This window comes from Cherax quadricarinatus, chromosome 59 (assembly GCF_038502225.1).
Source record: "Cherax quadricarinatus isolate ZL_2023a chromosome 59, ASM3850222v1, whole genome shotgun sequence".
Taxonomy (NCBI): Eukaryota; Metazoa; Arthropoda; class Malacostraca; order Decapoda; family Parastacidae; genus Cherax; species Cherax quadricarinatus.
This window is the reverse complement of record NC_091350.1, coordinates 14,455,172-14,467,262: the sequence shown is the minus strand read 5'-3', so window position 1 is coordinate 14,467,262 and position 12,091 is coordinate 14,455,172. Positions and strand designations below refer to the sequence as shown.

The window sequence follows — 12,091 nt, the reverse complement described above, 5'->3', positions numbered from 1 at the left end:
TAATAACTCCACACCTTCTCCTAATTTCTACATAATATTTTCTGCATAATATTTACACCACACATTGCCCTTAGACAGGACATCTCCACTCCCTCCAACCGCCTCCTCACTGCAGCATTTACAACCCGAGCTTCACACCCATATAAGAGTGTTGGTACTGCTATACTTTCATACATTCCCTTCTTTGCCTCCATAGATAACGTTTTTTGTCTCCACATATACCTCAACGCACCACTCGCCTTAAACCTCATCCTTCGTAAATCCATCTGCTGACACGTCAACTCCCAAATATCTGAAAACATTCACTTCTTCCATACTCCTCCTCCCCAGTTTGATATCCAATTTTTCTTTATCTAAATCATTTGATATCCTCATCACCTTACTCTTTTCTACGTTCACTTTCAACTTTCTACCTTTACACACATTTCCAAACTTATCCACTAACCTTTGCAAATTTTCTTTAGAATCTCCCTTAAGCACAGTATCATCGGCAAAAACTAACTGTGTCAATTCCCATTTTGTATTTGATTCCCCATAGTTTAATCCCGCCCCTCTCCCAAACAATCTAGCATTTATTTCTTTTACAACCCCATCTATAAATATATTTAACAACCATGGTCATATTACACATCCGTCTAAGACCTACTTTTACCAAGAAGTAGTCCCTCTCTTCTACACACCCTAATCTGAGCCTCACTATCCTCATAAAAACTCTTTCCAGCATTTAGTAACTTACCACCTTCTATTATTATCTTTTAATACCATTACATACACAAGCCTGGAGGAAAATATGCTTTAGAGTCATTGTACTCTATTTGGTTACAGCCTCTCTTCACTTAACAACAGAGTTCAATTCCTAATACTACATTGATAAAGTGAATTAATCACTAAATGAGGAGCACACTATAATGATAGTGGGTTTATGTCAGCCATCTTTGATATTGCTTTAATGTCACCCTTGCACCATTTATAACACTTTTGGTATATTTTTAAATGTATATACAGTACTGTACTGTATATTGTAATAAACAGAACAGAGGAAATCAGCACTAATATACATTATTTAGACATGCATACTAGCCAGAGATCCTGTTGTAAGTCCGAGTCATCGGTAAACAAGTAAGTCGCTAAGTGAGGAGAGGCTGTATATGACTAACAATTCTCAAATGAGTGAAATTATTTACAAACATCATCTCTCAGTCCACAGCAGGATTCAAACATACATGCTCTACATCTACATACTTTGATGCAGAGTTTGTAGGTTCAAATCCTGCTGTGGACTGAGAGATAATATTTGTAAATGTGTTATATATCAAACAACATTGATACATTAAATACTCAGTAACAGTCAAGTTCAACTCACCTGAGCAATACAGCCAGAACCAATGGGATTACAATCATTATCAAATTTAACAAAAATCTTTCTCCAGTTGGGGCCAAAAGCTTTTTTCATTTGGGTCACCGTGTATTTCCATGAATGAGGTTTGACACGTCTTTGAAGGCGTGAAAATTGGGAACAGCAAGAGTCAGGAAAAATGTCCCTCCTTGTAGATGCCCACTGGCCCAGCTTAAGGAGGATAGGACCAGACATTTCTATGGCTGAAAGTTCAATAGAAAAATAAGATATACGTAACACAAACCACGTGGAGATAAAAAGAGACACAGGGTGAAGTGAAAGGTGTAAATTCTGGCTTGGAACTGAGGCCCCTTTCTGCAAGAAAGATTTAAAAAAAAAAATGCCTAAACCTCTCTCTCTCTCTTAATAAGACACTTCTTGAGAGCTAAATATGTTTGTACATAATGAGTACATGGGGTGGTTGAGGAAGTTTTGATATGCAAGGGGAAAAGCCAGAAATTGGGATAATAGTACAGTATTTCAGATTCCGAGACTGTTACAGGGAGGTCACCACCTGCACTGCCATCTAGTGGGCTCCTGCAAAACACCAGATTTCTTTAAGGTCTGAGGTTTTTAGTTTCTAATCCTAGTAGTATTAACCTTACCTGGTTTGGTTTAGAGTTGGGGTAATCACTTCACCTCCACTCTTCTCCTGATCAGGTAAGGTGATCTACCATGAACAGTGTTTAAAGTTTTGTGTTTAACCTGGTTACCAATAATGACACTGAAGTGCACTTACCATCTTTGACTTAATTTAACCCTTTCAGGGTCAAGACCCTCGATCCTTAACTCCCACTCAGGGTCAAAAAATATTCGAAAAAAAAATTATTTTTTCTTATGAAATGATACAGCATATTTTTGAGTGTTATAGGCAAAAAAAAATTTTTTTTTTTTGGTTATAATTGAAAGAATTAGAGGTAAGACAGAATGTAGGATTGCGGATGAGCAAGGAGGTTTCAGAGTGGGTAGGGGATGTGTAGATCAAGTGTTTACATTGAAGCATATATGTGAACAGTATTTAGATAAAGGTAGGGAAGTTTTTATTGCATTTATGGATTTAGAAAAAGGCATATGATAGAGTGGATAGAGGAGCAATGTGGCAGATGTTGCAAGTATATGGAATAGGTGGTAAGTTATTAAATGCTGTAAAGAGTTTTTATGAGGATAGTGAGGCTCAGGTTAGGGTGTGTAGAAGAGAGGGAGACTACTTCCCGGTAAAAGTAGGTCTTAGACAAGGATGTGTAATGTCACAATGGTTGTTTAATATATTTATAGAGGGGGTTGTAAAGGAAGTAAATGCTAGGGTGTTCGGGAGAGGGGTGGGATTAAATTTTGGGGAATCAAATTCAAAATGGGAATTGACACAGTTACTTTTTGCTGATGATACTGTGCTTATGGGAGATTCTAAAGAAAAATTGCAAAGGTTAGTGGATGAGTTTGGGAATGTGTGTAAAGGTAGAAAGTTGAAAGTGAACATAGAAAAGAGTAAGGTGATGAGGGTATCAAATGATTTAGATAAAGAAAAATTTGATATCAAATTGGGGAGGAGGAGTATGGAAGAAGTGATTGTTTTCAAATACTTGGGAGTTGACGTGTCGGCGGATGGATTTATGAAGGATGAGGTTAATCATAGAACTGATGAGGGAAAAAAGGTGAGTGGTGCGTTGAGGTATATGTGGAGTCAAAAATTGTTATCTATTGAGGCAAAGAAGGGAATGTATGAAAGTATAGTAGTACCAACACTCTTATATGGATGTGAAGCTTGGGTGGTAAATGCAGCAGTGAGGAGACGGTTGGAGGCAGTGGAGATGTTCTGTTTAAGGGCAATGTGTGGTGTAAATATTATGCAGAAAATTCGGAGTGTGGAAATTAGGAAAAGGTGTGGAGATAATAAAAGTATTAGTCAGAGGGCAGAAGAGGGGTTGTTGAGGTGGTTTGGTCATTTAGAGAGAATGTATCAAAGTAGAATGACATGGAAAGCATATAAATCTATAGGGGAAGGAAGGCGGGGTAGGGGTCGTCCTCGAAAGGGTTGGAGAGAGGGGGTAAAGGAGGTTTTGTGGGCAAGGGGCTTGGACTTCCAGCAAGCGTGCATGAGCATGTTAGATAGGAGTGAATGGAGACGAAGGGTACTTGGGACCTGACGATCTGTTGGAGTGTGAGCAGGGTAATATTTAGTGAAGGGATTCAGGGAAACCGGTTATTTTCATATAGTCGGACTTGAGTCCTGGAAATGGGAAGTACAATGCCTGCACTTTAAAGGAGGGGTTTGGGATATTGGCAGTATGGAGGGATATGTTGTGTATCTTTATATGTGTATGCTTCTAAACTGTGTATTCTGAGCACCTCTGCAAAAACAGTGATAATGTGCGAGTGTGGTGAAAGTGTTGAATGATGATGAAAGTATTTTCTTTTTGGGGATTTTCTTTCTTTTTTGGGTCACCCTGCCTCGGTGGGAGACGGCCGACTTGTTGAAAAAAAAAAAAAAAAATATATATATATATATATATATATATATATATTCAAGACTCTGTAAGGAATCGTTCAAGACTCTGTACACCATATACGTCAGGCAAATACTGGAGTATGCAGCACCAGTTTGGAATCTACACCTGGTCAAGCATGTCAAGAAATTAGAGAAAGTGCAAAGGCTTGCAACAAGACTAGTCCCAGAGCTCAGGGGATTGTCCTACGAAGAAAGGTTAAGGGAAATTGACCTGATGACACTGGAGGACAGGAGGGTCAGGGGAGACATGATAATGACATATAAAATACTGCGCTGAATAGACAAGGTGGACAAAGACAGGATGTTCCAGAGATGGGACACAGAAACAACGGGTCACAATTGGAAGTTGAAGACTCAGATGAGTCAAAGAGATGTTTGGAAGTATTTCTTCAGTCACTGAGGTGTCAGGCAGTGGAATAGCCTAGAAAATGATGTAGTGGAGGCAGGAACCATACATAGTTTTAAGATGAGGTTTGATAAAGCTCATCAAGCAGGGAGAGAGAGGACCTAATACTGTTCAGTGAAAAGGTGGGGCCAGGAGCTGAGTCTCGACCCCTGCAACCACAAATAGGTGAGTACACACACAAATTACAACTGAAACAGAAATCGGCATACATATTACACACAAGGAAGCCCCACATGAGGCCCATTAATAAACAGGCTGAATAACCAGCCTGTTTATTAATGGGCCTCATGTGGAGAACTAAGCAAAGAATCCACCAGTCAGCAGAATACTATAGTGGAAAGTAGGAATGAATGCCACATCCCAGGAAGGCAGCTAGAAGTCCCTGAGAGTAGCCAAGTGCTGTAGAGGCAAGTGAGGCATTGAGAGCAGAGGTGAGGAATGTGACCACACACTGCAAGACAGATGGCAACTGGAATGCCATGGGTTATGCAGGCCAGACTGGTGCCTGACCACCTCAAATGCAGTATTAGTTGTTTGAGCTGAGAAAAACTAGGGACTTAACAAGGTATAACAGACCTCTCAGCCCTATTAAAGTAATAGGCAGAGATAGGTGTGACATTCCAATGCCAGTACCCCAAGGTCCTATAATATAAAAAGGCAAACTACTGTACTACAATAAATGCAAGATATTTTTGCAAGAAAGAAAAAATCAGAAGACTAATATATACAGTACCGATTTACGAAACGACTGTAAAATCACTACTTATAAATATATTCACCACTCACTATAAGCTAAGGATGAAAATACTTTAAGGCAAGTAATGTGTGTACTGTATGTACATTTTTCTAGGCCTAGCTATATTGCTTACTTAATATATGATAGTGTAAACATATTACCAGGCTTTTATATGCATTTGAAAGTGAAAAAAAGTTATGTTTCACTTTACAGTGATTTTCACTTTACAACAGTAGCTCGGAACCTAACCTGCTGTATGAGCGGGGCTCTCCTGTATAAGATACAAATGATATAACAAATTATGATTTTAAATACATTGTTAATAATTAAAATGCAAACCTCTAAATGCTGATGTAAATATACCCAGTACAGTACTGTACTAGGTAACTGAAGAACTAAATGCTGAAAATGTAATAGTAATGTGGACACATACAAATGTGAATCCGAAAAATGTGAATCCCAAAAATAACACCATTTAATTGATATTCTGGAAGAGTATGACTGGGGTTCTCCATTCAAAATCACTGCTAGCTGATTAATAGATTATACTGTACATAATTCACCAATTTATGAGTAGTTTGATATCTGCTTGTATAATTTTATATACTGGGCTGGTCGTCCTCCATGTTTCAAGCAAGAGTTTCATTTCTTTTCATTAAGGAAAATTATTTTGGAAACTTATTCATATTCCAATTTTTTTATGTACGTAAATGAAATAAGAAAAAGCCATATTTCCATTATGAAGATATTTAAAAAATCAGATGCTTGAAACAAGATGGTGCACTGTAAATGATACAGACAAATGAAGAGAAGACTCAGAGACTGAGAGAGGTTGGAACTCATGGCAAGCCAATCCTAAAACTGGTTGGCCAATGTGCTAACTACTGACCTGCCAGTTTTAAGAAGGCTTTTCATGAGTTCAAATTCCACTCGTTCTGTGAGTTACTTAAAACCATGTTACTATGATTTCACAAGTCAAATGTACAAGATACACCTGTGTAATGATAGGTAACTTTATGACTCATGACTCATGAAATCGTAATAACATGATTGCAAACAAACCATACCTGCCTGTGGTATGGTTTGATAAGTAATTTTATTAAGGAAACACTGCACGAGGCTCATTTGGTTAAAAAAAAAGGTACATGAAAGAATGAAATATTATTAATAAAAAAGAGAATGATTTTTTTTTTTGTTTTGACAATACAGTACTAACATTAAGTGAAAATTTACAGAACTTAACATAATCTTACCTGCTAACAGCAGCTTCCACCAGACATCAGTAGCAGTTTTGCCTAGGTATGTAAGAGGGTAGAGGGCTAAAACTGGGCCAAAAGTCATGACAAGACGAAATGTTCTAAGAATAAGGGACAGAACCTCATATACACTTAACAGCATCTTCAACCACTTTCCAATTTTCTTTCTCTCTTTCTTCTTGGGAAACTCAACATTAACAGTTTTCTCTTCTTGTGGTTTACTAAATATTTGTAAAGGACCAAAAAACAATGATCCAAAAATAACTTTTTCTATTCTTATGCACTTGTACAACTTAATTTTAGGTTTAGAAGTTCTCTGAATGACATTAACAACTTTACTGTACAGTTCTTTCTTTGTATTTTGATAAGAACTCTTTAAATGAGAAAGTATTTTAACACTAATTTCCTTATAACTTCTCACAACTTGCATATCTACTCCTTTCTTCATTGGTACCCATGATGCAAGATTTCCTTCAAATGGAGAATGAAGATGGTGATAATATACAAATTTTGAAGATGTTGATAATATACTGCATGATGGATGAGCCAGGGTGGGGCTTTGTATAATATTTCCACACACAATAAGTGAACCTTGCAAGTTTACTGTTGCTGGCTGAGGTAAATGCACATTCTTCAGGCCAGTGAGTAAGACACTCCTTAACACACTTTGAACTGCCATAGCTGAGATTTATTCTGAAAGTAAAAATTACAGTTATAATGCTCAATTGCAAAATAGATAGTGAGGAAGTTTTAACGGCTACAGCACAGTATTTCCTGTTAGTTATTAATCATCACACAAGACACAAATGATATCCCCAGCAATTAATATATACATGTATAGAGGTCCTGAAGAAAACAAATTAAGTACCATAATCAGTCAGTAAGGACATGGTTATCAAATAAGTACTGTGCAGATCAATTTAAGCAAAATAAGTCCCCAAACCCTGACGAACTGTCAAGGGTATTTAAAGAGTGCAAGACAGAATTTAATGAAACCCTAACTAGCCTTTTCAATGCAGCACTGAAAATGGAAGGTTAATGTAACCCCTATCTTCAAATCAGGAGACAAGTCCACACCGGTAAATTACCACTCAATAAGTCTTACCTCAACAAGTAGCAAGCAAATCATTTGAATGTATAATCGCCAAAATAATAATAAACCATGTTAATGAACATAATTCAATTAAAAATTCTCAAAATGGACTCACAAGGGAACATATTTGCTTTACAGATTTACTGACTTTCTACAGTAAAGCATTTGAAGCAGTGGACCATAATAAAGAATATGCTGTTGTTGAGTTGGATTTCATTAAGGTTTTTGATAGGTCTCACACAAAAGACTGTTAAAGAAAGTGGCAGGCAATTGTATTTTGACAGGAATACCTTCATTTCCTCAAATCATGATCCAATCACTGGCAACAATGCACCTCCCATGAATGAAGACAGGGAGGAAGGGAGGGTAGGAAGAAGCGAAAATGACATGGATAGAGTGTTGGCATGGCTGACTAATAGGAAGCAGAGTTTGCATAAATGAGGTAAAATCAGAATTCAATGTGGAAAAATGTCAAGTCTTAATCCTTATGAATGAAAAGAGCCCTCATACTTATAAATTAGGTTATGTTAAGCTTAACTATATACAAAATGAAAAAGATATGGGAGTCATGATAAACAGCAATCTGAAGTCAAGATAGCAGTCCCTAAGGATGAGAACTAAGGATAACAGGCTGTTGTATTTGGGTTTATATAAAGGACTATAATAACAGGAGTCAAAAGGTTATTCTTCATCTCTACACATTATCAGTAAGGCCTCAAATAGATTATGCAGTTCAGTTCCGGTCTCCATACTACAAAATAGATCAAAATAGATGTAAACATTCTCCATGGGGAAGTGGAACAGAATTCTTCCTCCGTAAGCCATGCATGTCGTAAGAGGCAACTAAAATGCCAGGAGCAAGGGGCTAGTAACCCCTTCTCCTGTATATATTACTAAATGTAAAAGGAGAGACTTTTGTTTTTCCTTTTGGGCCACCCCGCCTCGGTGGGATACAGCCGGTTTGTTGAAAGAATTAGAAAGATATAAACATACAGAGAAGGATGACAAAACTAATCCATTGTACAGTGGACCCCCACCATACGAATGCATCGCATTACGTTAAATCCGCCATACGAAGCATTTGAACGCAAAAATTTTGCCTCTCCTCTACGCATCTACGCATACATTCGGTACATTTCACATTATACTAGTGTTTTTAGTGCTTGTAACTGCAAAATAAGTCACCATGGACCCCAAGAAAGCTTCTAGTGCCATCCCTGTGGTAAAAAGGGCAAGAATTAGTATGAAATTGAAAAAAAATGATTAAGGAAATGTGTGCATAGTGGGTTGAACTGCAAACCTTGATGGATGAAAATCACCCTGACACAGCTACTGCAAGCCATGCTTGCAACCTGTACAATGACAATGTTATGGCCCATTTTAGGAAAGTCTTAAAGGAACGGGAGGTACAGAGCTCTATGGACAGATTTGTTGTGCGACAGAGGTCCAGTGACTCTCAAGCTGGTCCTAGTGGCATTAAAAGAAGAAGGGAAGTAACCCCGGAAAAGGACTTGCTACCTCAAGTCCTAAGGGAAGGGGATTCCCCCTCTAAACAATAGCTTCCACACTCCCCTCCTCCCATCCCATCAATCATCACCAGATCTTCAATAAAGGTAAGTGTCATGTATTCTATTCTTAGTAGAGTAGTAATTGTGCATGTCTTCTACAGATTGTGTGTATTAAAATTAAAATTTCATGTGGTAAAAAATCTTTTTTTTTGAAGAATTGAGACACTTATGCAACACATGGGAATCTTTATTGAAGAAACGTTTCGCCACACAGTGGCTTCATCAGTCCAATACAAAGTAGAAATGGGTAAGGAGAGTAGAAGTTTGAGGTAATCAGTCCCTCAACCTGGAATCAATGTGTTCAGTCCATCACTCTTGTAGGAAGTGCAGCATAGGGCCAGAGAGGTGGCTTATATACTGCGGTGAGATGAGTTGAAGCAGGAGGAGGCGGGATCACAGTGGGACCTGCCACTAGTGTAAGTAGGTCATCGTCCAAAGGTTGGGCAAGCGTTGAAGTCTTTGTACCAAGATCCCATGTTGCATAAGTGTCTCAATTCTTCAACTTGTTGGTTTTCAAAACCATTCATCACATCTGTCAGACACTGCAACATCACATTTTTATTGTTTCATAATTTATGTTTTTTTTTTTAGGTCTGGATCTAGAGTGGCAAAATTAGTGTATCTTATGCTTTGTTAACCCTTTGAAGGTCCGTGCCATAGATCTACAGCTTTACGTTCAGGGTCCAAACCGTAGATCTACGTCATGAACTCAGCTCTGATGAGCTGTGAGCGGTAAATTTTGGCCTAGATATGAAAGAATACATCTATGTGGTATGTGTGTGCACCACATAAAACAAATCCTGCAGCACATAGTACACAATGAGAGAAAAAACTGAAACTGTAATTTTCGATTAAAACAGCGGCTTTGCAGTGTTTTTCATATGTTTTTTATAGTTGTATTTACAATTTCTTGGTCTCATTTGATAGAATGGAAGATATATTAGAGAAATAGAGATGATTTTGATTGTTTTTTAGTACTGGAAATGGCTTGAAACTGAGCTCAAAGTAGCGGAAATGTTAAATTTTTGCCTATGTTCAAGAGTAAACAAATGACCTCACACGTCTAATACACGCCTGCTGGTGGGTCGAATATACGTTCACAAATGTGGTGATATTATTTATACAATTATTACAATATTGCATAACAGTAAATCTTCTATTTTTTGGTTTGAATAAAAATTCATTATGTGAATAAAAAATCAAAATGGAATTCATTAGTAAAACCTGAAAACATAACTAATGAATAGGGGAAATGTTAGTTTAGTGCCAGGAATGCCTGCATTGTTTATTCTGGACCCTATTTTGAAATTGGAGTATTTTGAACTTTGCATTAAATTGGCCAAATTACCAATTTCCGACCACTTTATTTTGTAGTTGAAACAGTTGACTTGGCAAATTCTTGTGATCAATCGATAGAATAGAAGTAATACTAGTGAAATAGCTAAGAATTTGGTCAACTGGAATAATGTAATTGGCCTAAAATGGGAGTCAAAGTCGGCAAAATTGCCGATACGTAAATATCGTTGACACATCAAAATTCGCAAGAGCATAATTTTGTCAATTTTCCATCAAATTTCATACTTTTTGTTTCATTACCTTCAGAAAAAGATTCTCTACCATTTCATAAGAAAAAATAACAAAATTATTTTTTGAAAATTCTTGGACACTGGTGCACACTTTGAAATTTGACCTCTGGACCCTGAAAGGGTTAAATACAGTGTGATTACAGGTACTTACCCAGAATGTACAGTATTACTTTCTCAGATATTTTTGCTACTATTGGAAGATTAGAAATAGATAGATCTACATATTGGTCTGTAATAAATGTCAGTGATCACATCAATATTGCCAAGTTGTTGATTTATCAGAAGTCTCTGATATTTTCTTACTTGTAAATAATTCTCCCATAGATAAATTTAGTAAAACTATAGGCAAGCAATAACCTAGCCTAACCAAACCTGAGCTAAACCTAAATCACAGATGGATAACTAATGGTCATATTTTAACACATCACTGAACTTGCTACCTGGATAACTTCCTGAAGTCAGTAATCCAGGACCCTTCTGTCATTACCAGGATCAGTTTAATTGCCTCCTTTGTGGATGCTATTATCATGGCTCTTCTGATTCTGGAAAGATTTGATTTTCAAGTGATTTCTTGAAAAGTACTGCAATGGATGGAGACAATATTTTTGCAGCTTTTTCGTAGATATGGTGAGTATTTAGGCTGGATTACTTGATACATTTTAAGTAATTTTATTACTAAGCATATTTCGGAGGTTGTGGTAAGATTTAGAAATTATTATATTATGAGAAACAGCTAAACCTGTAGGGATTATACAACAAATGGTAACAATTTCAGCTTGCACAGTGAGGAAATGGGATTTGATCCCCAGTACATGTGGAAAGAAGAAGAAAGAAAGATTTCGTTCGGATTTTTAACCCCGGAGGGTTAGCCACCCAGGATAACCCAAGGAAGTCAGTGCGTCATCGAGGACTGTCTAACTTATTTCCATTGGGGTCCTTAATCTTGTCCCCCAGGATGCGACCCACACCAGTCGACTAACACCCAGGTACCTATTTGCTGCTAGGTGAACAGGACAACAGGTGTAAGGAAACGTGTCGAAATGTTTCCACCCGCCGGGAATCGAACCCGGGCCCTCCGTGTGTGAAGCAGGAGCTTTAGCCACCAGGCCACCGGGCACACACACTGGGCATACAGTGGAACCTTGGCTTACAAGTTTAATCCGTTCCGTGACCTTGCTTGTATCCCGATCTGGTCATATGCTGAGTCAATTTTCCTTATTTAAATTAATTGAAATGCCATTAATCTGTTCCAGCAGAATTCCTGCTCTCAAGAGGAAGGACAAAATACTTGAATATGACGCTAATATCAACTCTACAGCTTATTTATCTATTACAATTCATCTAATATGACATAATAAACAATATAAATAACATAGAACCTGATATATACTCTAGAATGAATAAAATATGTCATTATGTGAGAAGTGGTGGCAGCCATTCCCACACACCTGCTTGTGTTTATCAATGATTTCATGCTTTACTTCCATGGACATCATCTTCTTTTTCTTCTCAGCATTGTCCTTTGCACTTACTTTCTTAGGATC

General features: G+C 37.5%; 1 protein-coding gene across 3 annotated transcripts in view; it reads right to left on the bottom strand.

The window, feature by feature from the left end:
* Window positions 1-12,091, bottom strand: part of LOC128698732 (uncharacterized aarF domain-containing protein kinase 2-like) — a 203,902-nt gene that overhangs the window by 168,001 nt on the left and 23,810 nt on the right. For all 3 annotated transcript variants that reach the window (XM_070097763.1, XM_070097762.1, XM_070097761.1), the window contains exons 2-3: window positions 6,298-6,993; window positions 1,364-1,599 (exon numbers count right to left, since the gene is read on the bottom strand). In XM_070097763.1, the coding sequence (XP_069953864.1) occupies window positions 1,364-1,599; window positions 6,298-6,979 (918 nt within the window). In that variant the 5' untranslated portion in view covers window positions 6,980-6,993. The remainder of the gene's footprint in view (window positions 1-1,363; window positions 1,600-6,297; window positions 6,994-12,091) is intronic.